Genomic DNA, 23,665 nt, shown 5'->3' with positions numbered 1-23,665 from the left:
CTTGTTGGAGTCGGAGACGCCTGGGTTTGTAGCTCTATGGATGGTGTAGTCCCCATCCTGACTCTACAGCGGTGGGCCATCCAGCTGGATTTTACTAGGACTGTAGAACCTCTCTCTGAAGGTTCTTGACCTTGAAGATCATTTAGTCCAATCCAGGGCCAAGGAAGTCCCTTTCAATCCTCCCCTAATTCCCCACTCCAATATATTTTTTTTCTTGTCGTCAATGGCAACCAGTTCCCTTGGATGTTAGAGACTTTCCCATGATGCATCTGTTTCCTCCTCCAGCCCCACACTTCTTTCCATTTCCCCAGTGTATCCATTACCATGGTTGGCTGGTATTGGGGAGAGGTTGAGCCCCCTCCCCCACCCAGAAGGAATCACTCTGATTGGAAGGGGAAATGATTCGGGTCATGTGGGTAGGAAGTCTGAACCTAGATTTAGAACTGGAATGGACCTCAGAGATCATCTTGTCCATCCTGCCTCATTTTACAGAAGAGAAAAGAGGCCCAGAGTGGGTTAATAAGCAAAGCAAATTTAAAAGTATTTAAAAAGAATTCCTAAAGTCAATCTCCAATCAGTGCTACCATTAGCCACACATCCCTGCAGGGACTTTATACGTCACCTCCTTATTTTAAAAATATTTTGTTAAGTGTATTTAAACATAGTTTCCTTTTTAATCCCATGTATTTAAAATATTATTCTGAAAAGGGGTCCATAGACTTCCCCAGACTGTCGAAGGGGTGCCTGATACAAAAAAAGGTTAAGCACTTTTGATCTAGTCCAGTCTCTTTATTTTACAGTTAAGGAGACCGAGGCCCACATGGGGAAGTCTTGGGTCACATAGGTAGAAAGTAGTTGATGCAGATTTTGAACCCAGGACCTCTGACTAAACTTCTCAATGATCATTCTGCAAGACAGCTGGTTATCAAGAAAGATCCATAGTGAGTTCCTTGTCTCAGTGCTTTCCTAAGAAGGGGAGTGATTCCTCTGTTGGAGATTGCGGGCTCCCTGAGGGCAGGGCCAGGCCCTAACATACCCTGCCACAAAGTAGTGGTTTAATAAATGCCTATTGCTTGATTGAGATTTATGAGGAAGGGTGGAAACCAAAAGACCGAGGCTGCTGACGCCATGTTTAAGTATACAATGACCTCATTTCCCAGTGAATCCTGGGTAGCCATCACACCAGCATGAGAAATTTGCTAGATTTGGAATAACAAACCAGATCTGAACACCAGCTCAGCCCTGTGTAAGTTCTGGGACTTGGGGCAAGTCATCTAGGATCAGAGAATTTAAAACAGTAAGGGACGATGGCCTCTTCATGGGGCAGATGAGGAAACTGAGTCCCAGGGGTGTTAAGAGATTGGCCCAAGGTTAGCAAGTAGCAAAGCCTTTTAACCTTAGCCTCCTGCCTAGAAATCCAAGACTCTTTCTCCTGTATGAGTCTGGGTTTGGACGATCTGAGTTTTAATCCTGCCTCTGTTCTGTACTATCTGCATGACTTTGGACCAGTCACTTAACTCCAGAACACAGCCCAGCTTCTGCCCCTGTAAAATGCAGGATTTGGACTAGATGGCCTCAGGGTTGCCTTCCAGTTTTCACTTTATGATCCTTTGCCTCGGTTTCCTTATCTGTAAAATGGGACAATTATCGTGCTACTCTGCTGGGGGTAGGAGGAGCTGGGAGCTGTTACGAGGGTCCAGCCTGTGCCTGGGAGTCTCATGCTCCCCCGGCCCCACCCTTCATAGATGAAGGCCAGAGGGCTCTGAGCTCTGCTGCCTTCCCCCATCCATGGTGCTGCTGCTGCTGGGCTGGAATGTATGTCCCAGGCCAGTGTGTAACAATCTCACAGAGGACACGGTGTCCAGTTACAAAACCCAGCCTGGCACTTCTCCGGGGCCCCCTGCCAGACAAACTGTCAAATCACATTTCCTCTCAAGCCTGGCCGTTTAAAGAGGCAGGCACTCCCTCTGGAGGAGGGGGTCTAGAGTGTGTGTGGGGGGCAGAGCTGATACAGCATTGCTATCTGTGTCACATTGGGCGAGGTATTTCAACTCCACTTGCCTCAGTTTCTTCATCTGTAACATGACAGGGTTGGATTAGATAGTCTCTATTGGTGGCTCCTTCCGCCTCTCAATCCTAAGGTTTCCAAAACACTTTCTTCACAAAAAACACCCAAAAGGAAGGTCTAATCGTCCCCATTTTACAGATGGGGAAAGTTGAGCTCAGAGAAGTAATTTGGCTTTCTCATAGCTGCACAGGCAGTTCCTGTGACAGGCAGGGTTCAGAGCTGGGGATCCTGTCCTGAAATCTGCTACCCAGACCTTAGCAAAGACCCGCATTAGTCCGATTCCCACAAAGTGTTATTTGATGTTCCTGAGAAGCCACCAAAGCACGGCAGAGACTAGAGGAAATGAGGTAGGGAGTGAGCGTCCATTTGCTGTAGCCCAGGACTGAGAGGGGAAAAGGACGTCAGAGGCCATCTAGCCCACCCCACCCTCCCATTTTACATATAGAAGAGCTGAGGGCTATGGGGGTGTCTCTCCTTGTCCATGGTGGCACCGGCAGGAAGGGCCAGAGGTGGGATTTGAACCTGTTTCTCAAGCTCTTCTCATCTTTCAACAACTGCCTCAGCTAGATGTCCCCACACGAATGCTCTCTGGCCTCGACGCTTAGCTCAGTTCAGCCTGACGAACCGGGGTTTAATCAAGCAATCAATAAACTTTCATTTAGAACTTACTGTATGCCAGCACCGGGCTTAGCAAAAAAAGAAACAAAATCAGCCAAAAGCCCAGCCCCTGCCCACAAGAAGCTTACATTCTAACGGAGGAGACAACATGTAAATCACAGTATGTGCAAGATCAGTCCATGCATGGATGTATGTATGTAGATGCATGTGTGGGGAGGCTAGGTGGTGCAGTGTTTGGAGCTCCGGGCCTGGAGTCAGGAAGACCTGACTTCAAATCTTGGCCTCAGACACTTGCTAGCTGTGTCATCCTGGGCAGCTCACTTCACCCTCGATTTCGTCATCTCTAAAACAAGCTGAAGAAGGAAATGGCAAATCACTCCGGTATAGTTGCCAAGAGAACCCCAAATGGGGTCCTGAAGAGACAGACATGACTGAAACTACCGAACAACAAAAATATATGTAAATAGAGAGAGAGAGGGACAAAGAGAGAGGAGAGAGACAGATAGAGAGAAGAAAGACAGGAAGAAGGAGAGAGAGGAGAGAGACAGGGAGGAGAAAGAGACAGAGAGTAGTTGCAGTCTCAGAGGGGAAGACACTAGAAGTGACGGGCTTGGAAAAGCCTCTTGAAGAAGGTGAGATGGGAGCTGAGTCATGAAAGAATCCAGGGAAGCCTGGGGGCAAAGGTGAACAGGGAGAGCGTTCTTGGCACGGGGGCCAGCCAGGGAAAGAGGGAGCCCCATGGGAGAAGTCTAGGATGGCTGGTTCATGGAGTACACATTGGAGGATAAAGTGTGAGGAGTCCAGAAAGGTAGGAAGGGCCAGGTTATGAAGGCCTTTGCATGCCAAACAGAGCTTTTTAGGTTTACTCTGTGTGTGTATGTGTGTGTGTGTGTGTGTATGTGTGTGTGTGTGTCTGTCTGTCTGTCTGCCTGTCTGTGTGTCTGTGTGTCTGTGTCTGTGTGTGTGAGCGTATGTGTATATGTGTAACGTGGCTAAGTCTGCAATTTAGGAAAATCATTTTAGCATTGAGGGGAAGCCAGATTATCATGGGGAGACCCTCAAGGCCAATACCTTTATTGTTTCTGCAATAATCCAGGCATGAAGTGATGAGGATTTTTGTGAGTGGAAAGAAAGAGACATATAAGAGAAAGAGATGCTGTGAATGGAGACAGGACCAGCTGTGGCCATGGACTGGCTATATGGGATCGAGATAAGGCATCAAGGATGAGCCCATGGTTTCCTGCTTGGGTGACCAGGAGGAAGATGGGGATGCCTAGGACACTAAGAGGGAAGGTGAGAAGAGGGGAGGCTTTGGGGAGAAAGAGAATGAGTTCTGTTTTGACTGTTGAGATTGCCAATTGAAATAAGAGAAGGATCCCCGCACAGAGCCTTGGGGGACACCCATGGATGGCAGGCAGAGCCTGGACTGAGGCTGAAGCAAGGGAGACTGAGAAGGAGTGGTCAGACAGAGAGGAGAAGAGCCAGGAGGACCCAGAGAGAAGAGAGAATCAAGAGAGGCTCGAGCTGGACAGAGGCAAAGGCAGCAGGGAGAGCTGAAGGGTAGGTTTAGAGAGAGACGCTTCATTTTAGAAACTGGGTAGACCATGGCGGGTAGAGCGCAGGCTCCAGACCGATGGCCATCATATGATTTTAGAGCTGGATGGGACCTTAGAACCAAGTGTCCTTTAAAAAGAAAAAGGGCATTGGTGCCTTAGGCCTTTAACACCCCATCACTTCTGGGTGTGCTCTCTCTGAACCCTTTTCTGTCCTGGGAGAAATGAACTCATCCAAGCTGAGCAGGGGACTTCATCTGAAAAGGTATAGAACCTTCTGGCCTTGTGGTCCTCCACCTCTTATCTGAGGGGAGGAAGGAACAGAAAAAAGGTCACAGATCCAGAGTTACAAGGGGCTTTAGAGATTGTCTAATATTTTACAGATGAAGAAACTGAGGCCCTGAAGAACTTAAGTGATATAAGGAGCAGAGTTAGGATTTGAACGCAGCACCTCCGATCAGTGTCCTGATCTGGTGTCCTTTCCACACCAAGGCTGTGGCTGGAATGGGCCCTAACAATTTCCAGTTGGAGAAACTGAGGCCCAGAACGATGAAGGGCTTGTCCCAAGATCGCACAACCAGCTGGTTGACATGCCTGGGTCTGAATACTTTCCTGCCTCCCAATCCAGGGTGCTCTCTGTGAGATCAAATGTTCTTGGCCCAGCCCCACCCACTCTAGGTACTTAGAAACGCCCCTTTCTCCAGGCAGGCCACGGGGGTCTTCCTGTTTACTGTCCTCGCCCCTTCTCTCAGAAGCAGCACTGAATGTTCCGTTAGCTATATCCCCCTTGGGCCCTGTCAGGGCAGCCTTTTCCGGAAATGGCATTAGGATTATGGGGACCGATTAACCCTCTGTGGCCTGAGAGTCAGGAAGAGAGAGGCCCCTCTCCATTTCTCTTCTGACAAGTTCTCTAGGCAGGCGTGTCCTGCCAGGGGTTGGGAGCAGAGACCCACCAGCCTTCCCTTCCCCTAGCTGATAGAGCTGGGAAAGACCTCAGAGACCAGAGATGTCCTTTGGTCCAAACCCCTCATTTTAAAGTGGAAGAGACTACCTCAGAGCTGCTAAATGACTCGACAAAGAAATAACAGAGTCAAGATTCACACTCAGGTCCCCAGGCTCAAATCTAGGGCCCTTTGCTTCATCCCATGTCCAATGATCCTGTTCCACACCTTCCTCACTCCCCCTCCTTAGCCACCTCAAATGCTCCAGCCAGATGGGTCCCTGTGAGGGCCAACAGGAGGCCGGCAGGCAGGTGGGAGGAAATGGGAAATCTGGCCACTTGTAGCCAATTGGCTTCTCCTAAAGCTGGACAACTGCCCACATCCTGGGCAGGCAGGTGCAATGAGAGGTGCACTTTTCTCCTCCTTAGGCCAAAGCCCTCCAGCTGTAGCCGAGCCAAGAGGCTGAGACCAGAGGTTTCCAGGAGGAGCCGCCTCTCCTAGGAGGGGATGCCAGCACAGGACTGTTTGTGGGAACAGGCCCCTGGGGGAGGTCCTGCGCTCTAGAGACCCAAGTCTGAGCCCGGCTCTGCCTGGAACTGACAGGGATCCAGACCTTGGACAAGCCGCTTTATTTAGGCCTGTGGGCCTCGGTTTCCTCATCATCTGAAGGGGCCTGCTGGGTAGGTTGGCCAGGCCAGTTGTGTCAGGCTTGCCTTCTCCTGGAGCTATTCTCAGCCTTCCCTTCCTGGCCCTTGGCCCCTTCACCCTTGAACCCTGGTTCAGTGTGTCTTATCTAGGCTACGGGTGACTGTAGGTGTCTTGAAGCCTTGACTGTGCCTTTTTAGTTTCTATATCTTCTGGGAATCACAGAGAGCCTCACTCAGAGGAGGCCCTTCAGAGCTGCTGGTAAATTGGATCCAAATGCCTGGGTCTCCCCGCTTCTGCTCCTTCCCAGTCACTCCCCAGACTTTGTTCTGCTCAAAGTCCTCCAGTAGCTCCTTATCAAGGAAAACCCAAGTGATTTTGCTTGGCATTCAAGGCTCTCCATGTGTGGTATACCACACTGCCTGTCACATAGATGTTTCTTTAATTGAGGAACAATATCTTAGAACAATTCGCACATCCACGTATAACCTGGCTCCTCACTACCGTTCCAGCTTTTGCTTAGCTTGGGATATTGTTTTCCATAGCCTCTATTAGTCTGGTCACGGCTCATGGTTTTATTGGGGCAGAGAACTCCCAGTGAGGAAACTCCCTCCACTAATGCAGATTGGTACCTTTTCTGAAATTCAGTCTTAGAGAAACCTGAGAAGACTTGTATGAACTGATGCAGAGCAAAGTGAACGGAATTGGGACAGCGAATACAATAATAACATTGCAAATAATAATAATGATGGCTAGAATTTACATAGTTTTGTAAGGCTGGCAAAGCACTTTACAAATGTTATCTCCTTTAATCTCTACAATAACCCTGGGAGGTAGAGGCCATTATTATCCCCTTTACAGATGAGGAAGCGGAGGCACAGAAAGGTTAAGAGATTCGCCCAGAGTCACACAACACTGACAGACGTTAGACCTCTGATCAGTATAACGACCAACCTCGAATCCAGAGGACTGAAAAGGAAGCATGCTGCCTTCCTCCGGGAGGAAGAGGCATGAGGGACTCAAGGTACAGAATGAGACATATATTTCTGGACATGGCCAATGTGGGGACTTGTTTTATATAATCATACTACAACGGTTCTGGTTTTTTTCCCTTCCCATAGTGGGAAGGAAGAGACAGGGAGGGAGAGAAAATATATGTTTATTAACTTAAAAATTTTAGAAAATAAAATAAAGAAGAACGATTAATTTCTCCTCTTGTAGGATGGGCCAGATGAATCCCCTTTAACTCAGTCTACTTACCTAGTCACTTCCCCTCCAGCAGAACAGTCCCCTGGGTCTGATTCCCTAATAACAGAATGATCTAGAGTTGGTTGGTCTTTTGAAGGGTAGGGTTTCCCTTTGGTGTGGGGGTCAGGGGTGACAGGGGTCAAGTTTGGAGGTGGGGGGTTGCTAGGATCCTTGGATTCCCCTTAGACTTCGGACCTGGAAGGGATCTCTGTGGGAGCTAGCCCAACCTGCACCCAAACAACATCCCCAGCAAGTGGTCACCCTGCACCTGCTCTAACAGCCCATTTCACTTTGGGTGGGCTCTCATGGTTCCAAAGCTCCTCCTGATCTCCAGCCTAAAAGGGTCTCTTGGTAACCTCTGCCCACTGCTCCTGGTTCTTCCCTCTAGAACCAAGCAGAACAAGGTTAATCTCTTTTCCACATGGCATCTTTTCAAATATTCCAAGACAAGCTCATTTCATCCTGGAGGCTTCTCTTCCGTTCCTCTGACCAGTCCTTACACAGACTTATTACAAGGTCCTTCCCCATTCCTGACACCCTTCTCCAGCTCACTGATGTCCTTCCTGAAGCAGAATTCCTAGAACTAAACACAGAAGGGGCCTGAGCAGGGCAGAAGGTGGCAGAAATAGCACAGGATCACAGGACCACAGAATCATCATTAGGAATATTGGATTCTACCAATGTACTCAGAAATCTCATTAGCATTTCTGGCTGCTGTGTATCCTCTCCCTCACCCCCATCACCTTATCATCCTGGGAACTAGGACTCAGCCTTGGGACCCTGGCCTCCACTAGGTGAGGCTCTTACCTTGTCTTGCCCAGAACTAGGTGACCAGGCCACTTCCAAACTAAGTTGCCTTCCTTCCCCACCAGAATCGAAACCCCTTAAGAGTAGGGACTGTCTAATTTGTTTATATTTGTGTTCCAGGCATTTAGCATGGTGCCTAGCTCAAGGAGGAGCTTAATAAATGCTATCTATCTATTGACCCATCCATTCATTTGTTTAGCAAGCTAGCTTAAGCAGCTATTCTGTGCTAGGAACTGTGCTAAGTAGCAGATACAAAGACAAAAAAAAATTAATTCCTGTCCTCAAGAAGCTTATATTCCATTGGAAGGAAACATCATTTATACAGAAAATGAAACACAAAGTAAATACAAAGTAATGTCCTGAGGGTGGGGTAGGGAGAGAAACATGAAAGGTCTTCCATAGGAGACACATTTGAGTTGATCTTTGAAAGAGAATAGGGATCCTAAGAGACAGAGGTGAAGAGGGTGAGTGTTTCAGGGAAGGTGCAGAGGCTTGGAGGTGGGAAAAGGGATATTTGATATAGGTAACAGCAAAACAAATCACTTTGACTATGATGTAGTATATATAAAGGAGGATTATATGCAATACACCTGGAAAAAGAGCTGGAGCGAGATTGTGAAGGGTTTTATGGCAGAGGAGTTTGTATCTTGACCCAGAGACAAGAGGAAGAGATTTGAGTTTTATAGCAGGTGGAGACCATGGTCAAAACTTCTGGTTTAGCAACATTACTTTGGCAGGTGTGTGGAGGCTATATTGGAGGAGGGAGGGATTGGCGCCTGAGAGACCCAAAAGTGGAAGATATTCTAAAAAGTCCAGGTAAGAAGTGATGGGGGCTTGCACTTGAGTGGTTGGGTTGTGAGTAGAAAGAAGGGGTCAGTGTAAGCTATATCATTGTGGGGAGGATGGACAAGACTAGACAATGGGTTGGATACAATAGGGGTGGGGGAGATGGAGAAGTCAGGTATGACTCCAAGGCTGGGAACCTTGCTAATGCTTGGACTTCCATCAATTCACCAATGTTCTTTTTCTTCCTCCCCAGTCCGAGGAAGGAAGAAGTAGAAACTCTTGTTCTTATGTACCATCCTTGAGTATCTCTCAAGGGAAAAATTTCCCTCTTGCCCAGTGAACATGAAATTCTGGTGACTGCTTTGGTGTCATCAGAGTGGGAGATCTCCAAGAAACATTTGTTCTCAGCCTTGTTGAAGGGGGAGCTCTGGAGCTCTGGAAGGGTTTTTGGGGAGGAAAGGAGGGAGAAATTAACTTGGGAGTTTTCCCTGGATGTGTCTAAAACATCATCCTCTTCAAAGAGGTACAGTGAGGGGCAGATGGTAGAGTGGTTTTCCAAGACCCGGCCGGCACCTGGTTGGAAGAACAGCTGCTGGGGCCAGTGAGGGGGCTCGTGGATTGTTGCCACTTGGACAGGGGTGATGCAACTGTTCTCCAGAGTGAAAGGGAGCTTCCTTAGGTTGAGGGCCCATCTCCCATCTATCAACTTGGCTTTCTTCCTTGGGAAGTCATCTGCTTCAAAGACAGCTTTCAGCGTTCACTAGTTTCAAAATGGCGGCCTCAACTGACTTTTTTAAAAAATCACTGAACACAGTACCTTGCACACAGTAGGTGCATAGTGAATGCTTGTTAAAATAATTTGAATAAAATTTTCTGAGCTATTGCAGGAGTAGGAAGCTCTATCAGGTAAAAGGATATCCCCTGCCCACTTAGAGTCACAAAATCAGAAGGGACTTAAAAAACTAGCTCTGTAGACTTGGACAAGTGACACAGGTGAGTATGGTGACCATTCCAGGCATAATGAGCAGGCTATGCAAAGGCCTGGAGGTGGGAGATGACATATAGGGTGTCCCCTAAGTCTCATTGCAATTTAAAAACTTAAATGTAAAATTTAAAATTTTAATTTTAATTTAAAAGTTTAAAACTGCACTAAGACTTTTGGGACACCCTTTTTTGACATTAGGTCTCAGTTTCCTCATCTATAAAGTAAAGACCTGCACAAGACAGCCTCCTGAGTTTCATGTAGCTCTAGAGCTATGTTCCTATGGTTCTAAGACCATCTAGTTCAACCCACACCTGAGCAGGAATCCTCTCTCCAAGGTCTGAGCAACCAGACTCCACGCAAAGACCTTAGTGCAGTGTCTGGCACGTAGTAAGCACTTCATATATGTTCCCTTCCTTCCTGTTATCCTGCTTCCTTCCCGCTTTCCCTCCCTCTTTCCCTTCTTTCCTTCCTTCCATTCCTCCTCCCTCCCTTCCTTCCTTTCTTCTTTATTCCCTTCCTCCTTCCCTCTGTCCCTTCTTTCCTTCTTCCTTTCTTTCCTTCCTTCTTTCCAAGGCAGCTGATTCCATTTTGGCCAGTCCCATCAAATATAGTAACTGCTTTCTGGTTTGCACTAATTGAAGAGGCAGGAAGATGGTCTCACCCTCATTTAGGAAACACCTGAATTATAGACCTTTTCAAAGAAACCAATTACTTTCAAGCACAGACATCACAAGAACTAGTCAGGTCCAATCCAACTCAACTCAATTCAGCAAACCCTTAGCCATCACTGCCCTCCACGCTTTGTCTTCCCTATTGGATTAGAGGCTCCTTGAGAGTAGGGACTGTCTTTCTTTTTGCCTGTCTTTGTATCTTGCCACAGTGCCTGGCACATAGTAAATGCGTAATGATTGCTTGTTGCCTTGACTTCCCCATCCTGTTCTTCTGCAGCTGGTCCTTTGACTCATCTATCCTTAGACAACAAAGGCACCATTGCATGACCTCTCAGGACTAATGGCTTTTTGGTTTGGTAAAGCTGGTCACGTAGCCTTCCACAACTCGGGGTCACCACCCTGCAATTTCCCAGACAGAAGAATGGGGTCCACGTAGCCTTGGGAACCTCATTTAACCCCCTGAACCCCAGTTTCTTCATCCGTAAAATGGGGATAATTATACCTGTCCTATGATCCTGAAAAGAAATCAGAAGGTGGCCTTCATTGGTGGAGGGTCAAATTCAAATTCACAGCTTTTCATCACCAAGCACAATACTTTACACACAGTTGGGATTTAATAAATGCTTATTGAATTTTTAAAAATTCAACTTTGTTGAATTCAGGGAAAATCTCCCTTAAAATCAAGGGCTATCATTGTGAGGTTTGGTCACCAGTTCTACAGAAATACGAGTTATTATCGTTATCATTATGGTATTATCATGATGATCATTAGCAGGTGTCTTTGAAGCATCTGCAAACAGCATGTTCTCTTCTGTTCAAGTGTTTCCCCTTGAGGTGATGTGTAAACCTTTGCAGTCTAGACAGCCAAGCAGGAAACTTGCTCTTTTCTTTGTGCTGATTGTAAATAAGCAGAAGCTAATTAATGGGATGAGGCATCTAAAAGTGATCGTAAAAGGCACCCTGGCCAGGCACCAAGCCCAAGCCCTGGCCACCAGCCTTTCCTGTGTTGGGAGGCAGCCGGGGGCCAAAATCTGGTGCCAGGGCTCAGGAAACAAGCAAGCTCAGGATGTGTGGGCACCAGCCTTTGCCAGTACCCTTGGGAAGAATTCAAGTCAACAGGCACTTACTGAGGGCCAGCTCTGTATGTGTCAGCCACCAGGCTAGGCTTTGGTAGGGAAGCAGACCAAAGCCCACTCTTCCCATTCCCTCCAGTCTCTTCCTTCTAGAAATATTAAGAAAGCTTTAAAAAAAATCACCTTACTCTAAAGCCTAGCCACTTGAAAAATAGGTAAAAAGTCAAGAATAACCAAGGCCCCAGAAAAATGGATTAAGGGTGGGAACCTGACTTAGAGGGGCAGCTGGGGTCAGGAAGACCTGAGTTCAGATCCAGACTCAGATACTTACTAACTACATGATCCTGGGCAAGTCACTTAACTGTTTGCCTCAGTTTCCTCATCTGTAAAATGAACTGGAGAAGGAAATGGCCAACCACTCCAGTATCTCTGCCAAGAAAACCCCAAATGGGGCCACAAAGAGTTGGACATGACTGAAAACAACTGAACAACAACCCAGCTTAAGCTGTGGGAACATCTTGGCCAAATTCAAGGCTTGATGATTCCCTCTCACCTGAAGGAATCAGGGTATCGATTGGACTAAGATTGGTAAAAAGGCTTTGATTCCTTCTGAAAAGAGAAGTCTCTTTGGAGGACACTTGGCTAGCTTGACAGGAGACTCCTTAACGCAAGCAATCTTAACCTGGGGATCTGGGGAGAGATTTCAGGGGCTCTGTGAACTTGACAACTTTGAACTGAAATTTAGCATTTCATTCAATTATTTAAAAGCATTTTTTTTCTGAGAAGGATCCCTAAGCTTCACCAGGCTGTCCAAAGGGTCCACGACACACAAAAGATCTAGAATGCCCAGCACCTTGGTGGGCGTGGTCAAAGAGGGATGGAAGGATTTTAGGAAACCGATCCTCTAAGGGTGTAGCCAGACTTAAGTGACTATTGTCCCCTTCGATGAAGCAAAGAGCTGGTTGAACTTTGCCCTGCACCCTGTAGGGATGCTTTGTCTCATTGTGGAATTCTGTCCATTGTCTTGGAAGGCTATAATTGTAACTTTGAAATGTCATGCGTGTGTGTGTGTGTGTGTGTGCGTGTGTGTATGATATTTTCAGAGCCATAGGGGAACTCTGCCCAGTCTTGGGTCTGCTCTATCTCCCTCAGTATTTCTACTTAGAAAAGAATAATTTAAATTAATAAAAAATGTTCTTGATAGGCTAGACTTTGGAACTAAGAATATAGAGTTTCCTTCCACATTTGGTCTGCAAAGACAAAATATAAAATAGTTCCTGCCTTCAGGGGGTTTACAGTGTGCTGGGGGATGTATATAAATGTGAAGTAAATGACCAAACTTAACTATGGGGAAGAGATGAGAAAATGTGCCCCGCTCCCTTTCCTTGCAGAGGCGGGAAACTATGGGCGTGGAGTGTGGCATACACTGCCAAATTCAGTTAATGTGTTTGTGGGTTAGTTTTGCTAAGCTGTTTTTGTTTTCTCTTCATTTTTTCAACCTTTGTAACAAAGGAGGGCTCATTGGAGAGGGGGAAGAGGAGAAGTAGATTTAGAAATGTAGGAGATAATAAAATAAAAGCAATCAACAGAAGTTGTTTTAAAACCCAGATGTTTACAAAGTAGAAAATGATTTGGAGGCAGAGACCCAGAGAGAAGAAAAGCTAGGAGGATCAGCAAAGCCCTAGATTAGGAGAGGTATGATCTGGCCAACTGAGGCAGGGATCTCAACCCAGCTAGCTTTATCACAGAGATAGGACAGATACAAATGAGCATTTATTAAACGCCAACTAAGCACAGTCTATTCTCAGGAAGAGATTCAAAGGTGAGACAAGACAGACACCCTTTTGTCAAAACACTATATAGTACAAGGGGAATAAAGCTCTACCTGGGCTCTTAGACATCATTGAATTAACTTTTTAATAGCTAGCATTTATATAGAGCTTTGAGACTTATAAAGAAATTATATGTGTGTGTGTGTGTGTGTGTGTGTGTGTGGAGAGAGAGAGAGAGAGAGACAGAGACAGAGACAGAGACAGAGACAGAGAGAGAGGAGGAGGAGAGAGAGAGGGAGAGAGAGATACAGAGAGAGACAGAGACAGAGAGAGGGGGGGAGAGAGAGAGAGAGAGAGAGAAGGAAGGAGGGAGAGAGAGAAAGAGACAGAGAGAGAGACAGAGACAGAGAGAGAGAGAGAATCTTTTTTGATTCTTACAATAACCCTGGGAGGTAGGTACTATTATTATCTTCATTTTACAGATGAGGAAACTGAGGCAGACTGAGATTAAATAATTTGCTTAGGGTCATACAGCTAGTAATTGGCTGAGGCCAGGAAGGGAAACAGGCTAAGAGAGGGAAATTGTGATTTAGTCAGTCACAGCTTGCTCCATATTTTTCAGCCCCGAACAGCGCCTGGAAAGCCTCACACAGCCCTAACATGCCTGGCTTGAAGCCTGTGGCAGTCTACTGGGCTATAACTAGGGGCAGGGGAGAATGAGGATGATCAGGACACAGGATTTAGGATCAGTCCTTTTGGGCAGAGACAACAGACCTAAGTAAGTCGCTAACAAGAATAGTTAGTTCGAGTTACTAGATGTTGGGGCGGAGTAAGCTCTCCCCTTCTCCCCCTTGACTTTAAGCCACTTCCTCACCCCCTACTCCATGGCAGATTCAATAGCTCTTCGTGTTAGTGCCCTGGGTTCTCTGTCTCCCCACAGCAGGGCTATCTCTCCCTCTATTCCTCAATGGGGGCTCGCCCCAACACAATTTGTCCTCCTTGTCCCAAGTACAAAAGCTCAGAAGTCCATTTTATTCACAGGATCACAGATCTAAAATGAGAAGGGACCTCCAAGGCCACCCAGTCCAACTCCCTCCTTTTACAGGTGAGGAAACTGAGGCCCAGAGAAGGAAGGTGATTTTCCCAACGTCCTACAGCTTAGTAAGTGGTAGAGCTAGGAATTAAAACCAAATCCTACACACTTTCCAATACACCTTGCTGTTGTTGCTCCTTGTTCACCTATAGTGGGATGGGGGGGTGTGGGGGGAGACCTTGAGTCCCTGGTCCTTAAATTCTTCACTTGAGAGCTCAGAAAGCTCCACTGTGTGCCCCTCCTATGACATCCAAGTCACCACATTCTATAAGCAGCTGCTGGGTGTATCCCTCTGAGTCAGGGTCCCTGAGACCCTCAAATCAATCAGGACCTTTGGCTTCCCATCCTGAACCCTCCCACTTCCAATCTGCTCACTCCTCCTTCTGCCCATTGCATGGCTCTGGTAAGCTGGAGGCTGTCCAATGTTAGCCAGCAGGCATTTATTTGTGATCAGGGAGGAGTCCCAGAGTTTACTGGCAAAGGTCAGCCTGGAAGGGAGAGGGTGGGGGAGAGGGTGTCTGCTCACGATTTAGTCCTGATACCTGAGTTGCCTTGGAGAAGAGGAAAGCTACCCACAGACGGACCCAACTCAAGCCAGTCGCTGGCATTCCAGTCAGATAAGGAAGACAGAGAAGGCACAAGTTCTGGGCTCTCAGCTCAGAATGTGGTTGGCCACAGCGGTCAGGATGATTGCGTGTTTATTTGGTGCATGCTGACAGAGCAGACCCCAAGAGAGATGCTGGGCAGAAACCATTTGTTGAGCATTAAAAAAAAATCAAGTGAGGCTTGAAGCTCAAACTGTTGGATGTAACAGAGTGTTAGACTCTGGGAGATTCAAAGATGAGATGGACAGGTGACCCTGCCCTCAAGGGACTTCCATTCTGGTAGTAATAGCAGTAAATACAGCCCCACTCAGGTTCTTAGAGATATCTTATCCAACACTCCCATTTTACCAATGAGGAAACTGAGGCAGAGTCTCTTTTCAGTACATCACACTGCCCTTACCAAGCTGTACAAGCAGGTGAGGCATGTGAAGCATGTGGTCAGCTCCACACTTCCATGTAGTGGAGTAGGGGAAAGTGCCAACCCTCGATTCAGAGGCCCAACCCCTACGAGACTTCAGTTTCCCCACCCATACACGTCTGGAATTGGACTTCATTAGATGATCACTAGAGTTCCTTTATAGCTCTGAAGTGTATGATGAACTGGTAAAGGCTTGGAACATTCTCTCTTCGCCCACCCCCATAATATTTCCTTCCAACCCTTGGCAATTCCTAGAACACCAAGATATAAATAATTTGTTAGGAGTGGGTAATGATAGGTCAAGCCACCCTCTGCCATTAATACCTTACTGTCAATTAATAGAATTGGGGAGTTAGTAAGCACCAAGACCTGAAATATACTTTTGATGGCGGGGGGGAGGGGTCTGGAAAGGCTAAAGTGGAGCTGAAACTAAGACAGGGTGGACCAGAGCTTTGGCCCCAGGATGTTGAAATGTAGAGGGTGTGAACAGCACTTCTCCTTCGGCATTTTAGAAATAACCGAACTTTGCGCCTACTTGGCAGAGACAACTTCCTCTTCATCCCCAGTAGCCCAGGTGAATTCTTCCCCTCAACCCCAGTCTTGTGCTGTCTGTCCCAGGGTCTCTCTGCTCTCCCTAGAGGTAGCTGGGGCCACTTGCCCTAGTTATGGATGGGAGGGCAAGCCCGGATTGACTTAAGGAAGCTCAGAAGGGACCTCCTGGGAGTCTGGGCAGGGGGTTACAGCGGAAAGCCCTGGGGGGCTGAAGTTATTCATACCTGGGGGAGAAAGGGAGGACATGCCTGCAGCCTCAGTTTCCTCATCTGTAAAACGAGACATTTGGACTAGATTTTCTCTAAGGTCACTTCCAGGTCTCTGGCACTTCACAGTTTCCTCTAGGCTGTCCTGCTTGAAGGTACAGGCAGCATCTCCTCCCCCTCCCCTTCCTCTCTGATATTTCCACAAAGATCAGCAAGGTTCAAATGCTGTCCTCAGGAAACCTGGTAGGGGGCGGGGGAAGGAGGAAATACAACAGCTCTCTATGGGCCCCTGGGGGGAGAAAAGGAGCAGGCTGCAGCTCAAAGGGCCAGATCCAGTGTCTCCTTGTCAGTGGGCTTTCTTGCCACTGTAAGCAAATTAAATCAGCTCCAACCAGACTGGCCCAACATCTATCACGCAGGCAGGCCCTTCTCTCCCTCCCCCCACCTCTTTCTCTGTCTCTCTGTCTCCCCACCCTAGCCCCCTTTTCTTTAAAGGGATTTCTCTCATCGGCAGCTGGTAGTGCAACCCTGCTTCCCAGGAATCAAGTGAGATAAGGTTTGTAAAGTGCTTAGCACAGGGTAGGTGCTATAGAAATGTTAGCTTGTTGTTATAGAAATGTTTATTGCCTTCTTTTTTCCCCTTCAGTACCTTTGGCCCGGGGAAAGCTCCCTAGGACCCCAGTGGGGGCCTCCAGTGCAGCAAAGCCTTTCCAAAGGGCTCTTTCTTGAATCTCTACTCCCAGCTTCCTCTTCTTCATAACAACTAATATCCTATCATATTTTAGTGCTGTCTCATTTAGCCTCATTATAACCCGAGTGACTCAGATAATACACTTGTGAAGGTTGCGCTAGACTTGTGAGTTCATCTGTGTGCGGCATCCCCAGCGAGGAAACTCACAGGATACCAATATCATCTTCTCAGCTATTTTATTATAGATGGAAGGGACCCCAGTGCCAACTCTATGCTGCCTATGCACAATCTGAAGCCAGGACTTGCTACCCCAAGACTGGTCCCTAGCCATTCTACCTCATTGCCTTTCTATTATAAACACTAATTCTTCTCAATTTACTGAATAGAAAGTGGAGGTTCACTTCACTAAGTATTTTGTCCCAGGCTGCGCAGCCTCAAAGTGGGTTTTGGCAGACTTGAACCCAGGCTTTCTGACTCTTGACCCAGGGCTCCCCATGACACCATCCACCTCTGCAGCTTTCAGGCACAAGCCTAATAGAAGGTAAGCTTCTTGAGGTCAGGCATTGCCACTTTCTATTTCTGTATTCCCAGCACACAGTACCCATCCCATAGCAGCCATCTTAAAGACGTTGGTCGAATTGAATTGTACCCAGTCTCATGCTGACTCAGTCCTCTCTCTGTTCCTGGTGTTTTCTCCTTCTCACTGTAAATCTGGGTAAAAGTCTTTCTCCCTCCTCACCCATCTATTGTCCAGGTTCTTCCAGTGGGCTCATCTCCAAACATACAAGTTTTGGATTTTCCCCACATGACAAAGAGGTAATGGGGTGTAGTGGGCCACTGAATGGGGTGGTGGGGGGAGGTGTCAAAGACCAAAGACTTGAATACATGGCTGCTGCTTACTAGTCAGGCCACCTGTGCTGAGCCCCTTCCCCTCCCTGGGCCTCAGTTCCTCTCTCTGTAAAATGAGCAGGTCAGACCTGAAGATCTCTGAAGTTCCCTCCGGTTCTCCTGTTCCCTGATTAGCCCTTTCCAGCTGAGAACTCGAGACACAATAGTTTCCATGTTCAATCAGAAGGTGAGACCTGTGGGTCCTTCCGAGCTCTTCTCACAGGTCACTACTTCCCCTGGGGCATTCAGATTCCTCCGGCAAATGGTCCTTCCCCTAGGACTCCCCCACTTTCTTTTTGTTTGAGAGCCAAGTATCATCTCATTAACCTCCAGATCCTCTTTCCCCGCCCCCAGAGCCCAATCTCCTGTGCCTGGTGGGAGGGAGTTTCCCAGGGTTTCCATACACCCTTTTAATTAACCCAGATGACCCCCTTCTAACTAGCTTCAGCTGGGAGCCTTAAAGGAGCAGGCAAACGTCTCATTCAGGAGCAGCCCCATCCTATAAAAAGCTGTCTTCCCCATCCCTAAAACCTTGGGGCGCTAATCCCGCAGGCTGGCAGAGAAGAGCCCACTTCTGGCCCAGCTGGGACCTCCCCTTCTGTGTCTCCTTCGTGGGCAACCACTGACATGTAATATTACCATTGGAGAGTTAGAGCTGAATGAGCACCAGTGGCCCCTGAGTCCTGCTTCTTCACTTTACAAATGAGGAAACTGAGACCCAGAGAGATGAATTGACTTGCCCAAGGTCACTCAGGTTGGACCACTGAGATTTGAGCCAAGGTCCTCTGATTCTTCTCCAGTGTTCTTTCTACCATAACGTGCGTCAATCAATCAGCAAGCATCTATTAAGCACCTTCAGTATACTAGGCATTGTGCTAAGTGATGGGGATACAAAAGGAAAAAAAAATAAAGAGAAATAATCCCTGCTCCCAAGGAGTTTCTTTGCCATTGGATAAGACAGTGTGGATATATACAAGTGTGTACAAAATGAAAACATGGGACAGCTTGGTATGGTAGTGGACAGAGCAGACATCTGACCTCAGACCCTTACTAGCTGTGTGACCCTGGACAAATCACTTAACCCTTTTTGCCTCAGTTTCCTCATCTGTAAAATGGGCTGGAGAAGGAAATGGCAAACCACTCCAGTATCTCTGCCAAGAAAACCCCAAAGAGTTGGACACAACAGAAATGATCGAATGATGAAAACAAAGTAAAAAGAGATTAGTTAAATACGAGGCAGTGAAGGGGGGTGGGGGGCACTGCAGTTGGGGACACCAGGAAAGGCTTGGTTATGTACTTGAGCTGATTGTGCAAGAAGAGGGGGGTTATATGAGATGAAGGTCAGGAGGAAGAGCACCCAGGCATGGAGGATGACTGGACAAAAGCTTGGAGACCGGAGATGGAGGAAGTGTGCGAGGAATGAAGAGAAGGCCTGTCTGGATGGATCGCCAAGTTTGGGAAGGAGAGTGATGTATACTGAGGTTGGGCCTGGGTTGTGAAGGGCTTTAAAAGCCAAACAGTGGAGTTATATTTGCCTCCAGAGGTGACAGAGAGCTACCGAAGTTTATTTATTTAGAGGAGTGACCTGGACTTCAGGGAAAATTCTTTTGGCAGCTGTGTGGATGGAGTGGCCTGGGGAGACCAATTAGTAGTCCAGGGAAGAGGCGATAAAGGGTCTAAGCCAGGACAGTGGCTATGTGAGCAGAGAGGAGGGATCAGAATGCAGTGAGAGAGAGTGAGGAGTCAGTGGCGAACCTGGAAGGGCTCATCCTCTCCCCTTACCTGGTGCCTCAAAGCTTTCTAACCCTCCCTTAATATCACAGAATTTTAAAGCTGGCATTCAATTTAGAATTTCTCTTTTTGACTCCCTCATTTCACAGAGGAAGAAAATGGGCCCAGGGAGGGACTCCCTGGACCATATGGAAGGGTGATTTCAAACTGTGAGAGATCTGGGCTGTCTGAATTTACACATGAAAGACCAGGAATGTGGCAGGTAGGAGAGACAATGACCTTGCCTGACGGGCTTAGCTTTTGTCTGGGCCTTTTCCACCACCACTTATTTACGTGGAAGAGGAGAAATTACTTGAAATTGAAAAATTAGGAAAGCATGATTCCTCTGGGCAGTTATTGGATGAAGAATCCATATGTTAGTGAGGATGAAAAAAAGGTGTAGTCTAGACTTTGGAGATTAAAATCAAGAGGCATAGGGAATGGTCACTCTACATTAGAGCAAATTTGGTCTTGGAGACTTAAACCCTGTGACCAGGAAGGTCAAAACTAAAAAAAAAAAAAATGAAACCCGAGGGCATTGGCTAGATTTTTAAGGTTGGAGTGTTTCAACTGTGTGTTCTAAAGAACCAAGAGTGGCTTTGCTCTTTGTTCTAATGAACAAGGCACTTGAAACAAACAAAAATTTCCTGGGAGATGATGGGTCTTTTATCCAGGTGTCTGAAGAGAACAGGATGGCTTGCTCTGTAAAGCCCACACGGGATTTCCCCTCTAGGGAAGGCTGTTGCTGGTACTATGACTAAGGCAAATGGGGGCTGCTTTTTAAAAAGAGTATGGCAGAGCCCACTCTTCTCATGAGGAAGCAACGTATCAGAGCTGGGAGAGTGACTGTGTATTCAGGGGATGAAGCCTACGCAAATGTCAGAGACTAGTATGTAGCAGGCCTAGTGGGAGCAGTACAATTATATCACCAGAAGATAACAGTGGCCTTCCCTATGTTGGAAACTTGTGTTGAGGTCCCTTGATGTGGGTGCCCCAGCCGCAAGGTACCATGTATGTGCCATATCCTTATGTGTGGGCCTTTGCTTCGATTGACTTGTGACCTCTGACTGTTAAAGATATATGTAGCAGTGGGGGCTCATGGGACGTGGTTTCAGTGAATGCTGACCTACGGAGAACCTTGAACCTAGGATAGCCTTTTCTGGGGGCCAGTCTATGAGTTGGGGGGTACCCTCAGACACGACATATTCAGAGCTGGTAGAGACCTTAAAAGTCAACTTATCTTTTTGCTGATGACGAAAGTGAGGCCCAGAGGGTTTAAATGACTGGGCCAAGGTCACTTGGGGCTTGTGCTAGGGCTCAGACTGAAATCCTTCAACCCCCAATACAGCTGTCTTTCCATTGCACCAGCAGTAAGAAGCAGGGACAAGATTAGGACCCAGGTGCTCTTCGCACTAGAATGTGCTGCCACATCCACGATAATTGCTCACTTTTTTTTAATTCCCCAATTTTTTAACTTGCCCTTCTCCCTCCCTGACTAGGTGTGTGGGTGAGAAAATCTAGGTCCATAATGGCTAATTTCTATACCTTATTTTGTATATGCTCTAGATCAGGGCTGTCCAAAATGTGGGTTTACGTGGCCCACCTACAAGCATAGAAATTTACATAAATGCTTTAGTAAACGAAGCCGAGCTACCGCAGAGCTCTCACTAAAATGGCAAATCAAAATATATTGTCTATTGTTTCAATAGAAACCTAAGGTTGGGCAGCCCTGCTCTAGATAGCTTATTTATGCCTACACAAGCTTGAAAGCTTCCTTATCCCTTATATTGCTTATCTATACAAGATATTTTTACATTTATTTCATCTCTACAACTCCATGGGCAAGCAGGGTAGAAATCACGATTCCCACGCTCCAGGTCTCCAGGCAGATGAGTGGTGGAATGAAGACCAGTATCTGGGCGTCCTACCTCCTCACCCCCTTGTCTTTCTACTGTGCCTGTCTGCCTTCTATGAAACTGAATTTTCCTGAAAGGAGAAGCTTAGGTCAATTCAGCTAGATTCAGCACATATTGTAAAGGACCTAATGTGTGCCGTCACACTGGAAGTTATGGAGAATTTGGAAAAGAAAGGTCCCTGCCCTCACGGAGCTCAGAGCTCAGCAAGAAGATGAGAAACAGGGACTGTGAATCCACACCTAGCCTTGGAGTCAGGAAGAATCGGGTTCAAATTCTGTCTCTGATACTTATTAGCTGTGGGACCCACAGTCAAGTCGATGAGCTTTTATGAACCTTAGCTTCCTTATTTGTCAAATGGGGGTAGTAATACCAGGCATTGGCTCCGTCAGTCAATAAGCATTATGAAGCACCCAGGACTTGGGCTCTGAGAGATAAGCATTCATTTTCTCTTGCTCCAGACCATTCCACTCTCCGCCATTTCACTTCAGGCTGGCACAGCATGTGCTTGGCCAACAGCCTCTCCTTTCTAAATCTGGTGGTGTTGTTCAGTCATTTTCAGTCATTTCTGATTGTTTGTGATCCCATCACTCCCATCACTGGAGTGGTTTGCCATTTCCTTCTCCAGCTCATTTTACAGATGAGGAAACCGAGGCAAACAAGGTTAAGTGACTTGACCAGGGTCACACAGCTAGTAAGTGTCTGAGACCAGATTTGAATTCAGGAAGATGAGTCTTTCTGACTTTAGGCCTGGTACTTTATCCACTGTAGCACCACCTAGCTGCTCTCTATGTGTTGGCTTCTCCCATTAGAATGTAAGCACCTTGAGGGCACGGATTATCTCATTGGCTTGTATATATTTGGGTCTCAAGTGCCGAGCAAAGTACATGGTACCTTGTAAGGGCTTTTTCATTCATTCATTCACTCACTCACTCATTCATTCATTTGCTCACTCATTCATTCACTCATTTATTCACTTATTCATTCACTCATTCTTTCATTCATTCATTCACTCACTCATTTACTCATTCATTCATTCATCCATCCATCCATCCATCCATCCATTCACATATTAGGTGCCGGGCCCTGTGGGCTCTGGAGGTACAAAGACAAAAACAAACAATCTCTGCCCTCAAAGAGCTTCCATTCTGTCGAGGAGACAAGGTACAAACACACAAGGTAAATTTGGTGGGGGGAGGGCATTAGCTGCTGGGCAGGGGGATTAGGGAAGACTTCATGTAAAAGGTGGCACTTGTGGCTTGGACACAATAAAGTTCATAAAGTGATCTGTATACTTTAAAGCTCTATAAATGCCAGTTAGCAGTGGCAGCAGCATAGAACCACAGGATGCTATGGGATAAATAAATTACAAAGAAGGAAATAAAATGTTATTAGGGGAGGGGTGCTTGAGGGAAGGGGGGAAAGGCAGTTCAAGTCAACTATAGTTACTCACATTGGCTTTTATAAGCTCATACAATTTAGAGCTGGAAGGACCTCAGAGGTCATTTTGTTCATATGGAAACTGAGGCCCAGAGAGGTCCGATGATTTGCCCAAGGTCACGCAGGTGGCAAATGACAAAGCCAGGATTTGAACCCAGGTCCTCCAACCCTAAACTGGCATACCTTTTTTCTTTTTTTACTGAACTACATCACTTCCAAGTTACAACTGGAGTTAATAAATTCTTAATGATGACGTAACCCAACTATTTCATTCCACAGATAGGAAAACTGAGTCCAGACAGTGAAAAAGACATCAAAGAACACACAGTAAGAACTTTGATCCAAACCCAGGCCTCCTGGTTTCAGATTCAGCAATATAACACGCTTCCTCCCATCCATCTCAGGGAGGCCAATAAGGTTTTATAAACTTTATAAGCAAAATCACTCATTAGACTCCTGCAGGATTATCGCATTTGCGCTCACAACTGGGGTCACATCACCCCTCCACCTCAACACACACACACAAACACTGGTGGCAGTTGAGGCATTGTCCAGGGTTGTGTCTGAAACACTCCCCCTGCCCCTTGCCCTTCTTGCCCAAGCTGCTCCTTACCTGGGGGACAGTTACATCTCAACGATGTATCCCTGGGCTCTCGTCGCCTGGTCAAATGAAGTTTCAGTTTCTACAGGAGGAAGGAAAGAAGAGGGAAATCAGCTCCAGATCATAAAACTGGGCATGTCATCATCACAAGGGATGAGGAAGAGGTTAGCTGGGCAATGAAGGCTCCAAGACGGGGAAACTCAGTTGATTCTGAGAAAAGATGACTGTTTCTGGACCAGAGACCTATGTAGTATGGGCTTCAACTTTCAGCCTGGCCCCTATGTGATCGGAAGTAGACTGGCCGGGTCCACTCTCTTTGGG

General features: G+C 46.9%; 1 protein-coding gene across 1 annotated transcript in view; it reads right to left on the bottom strand.

Moving 5' to 3' along the window:
* The window catches only part of COL13A1 (collagen type XIII alpha 1 chain), a 206,236-nt gene that overhangs the window by 163,659 nt on the left and 18,912 nt on the right, over nt 1–23,665 (bottom strand). Inside the window, exon 2 of the mRNA XM_036736467.1 lies at nt 23,357–23,426. Within this exon, the coding sequence (XP_036592362.1) occupies nt 23,357–23,426 (70 nt within the window). The remainder of the gene's footprint in view (nt 1–23,356; nt 23,427–23,665) is intronic.

This window comes from Trichosurus vulpecula, chromosome 8, assembly GCF_011100635.1.
Source record: "Trichosurus vulpecula isolate mTriVul1 chromosome 8, mTriVul1.pri, whole genome shotgun sequence".
NCBI classification, from domain to species: Eukaryota; Metazoa; Chordata; class Mammalia; order Diprotodontia; family Phalangeridae; genus Trichosurus; species Trichosurus vulpecula.
Note: the sequence above shows the minus strand (reverse complement) of the source record. Positions and strands in the feature narration are given on the sequence as shown.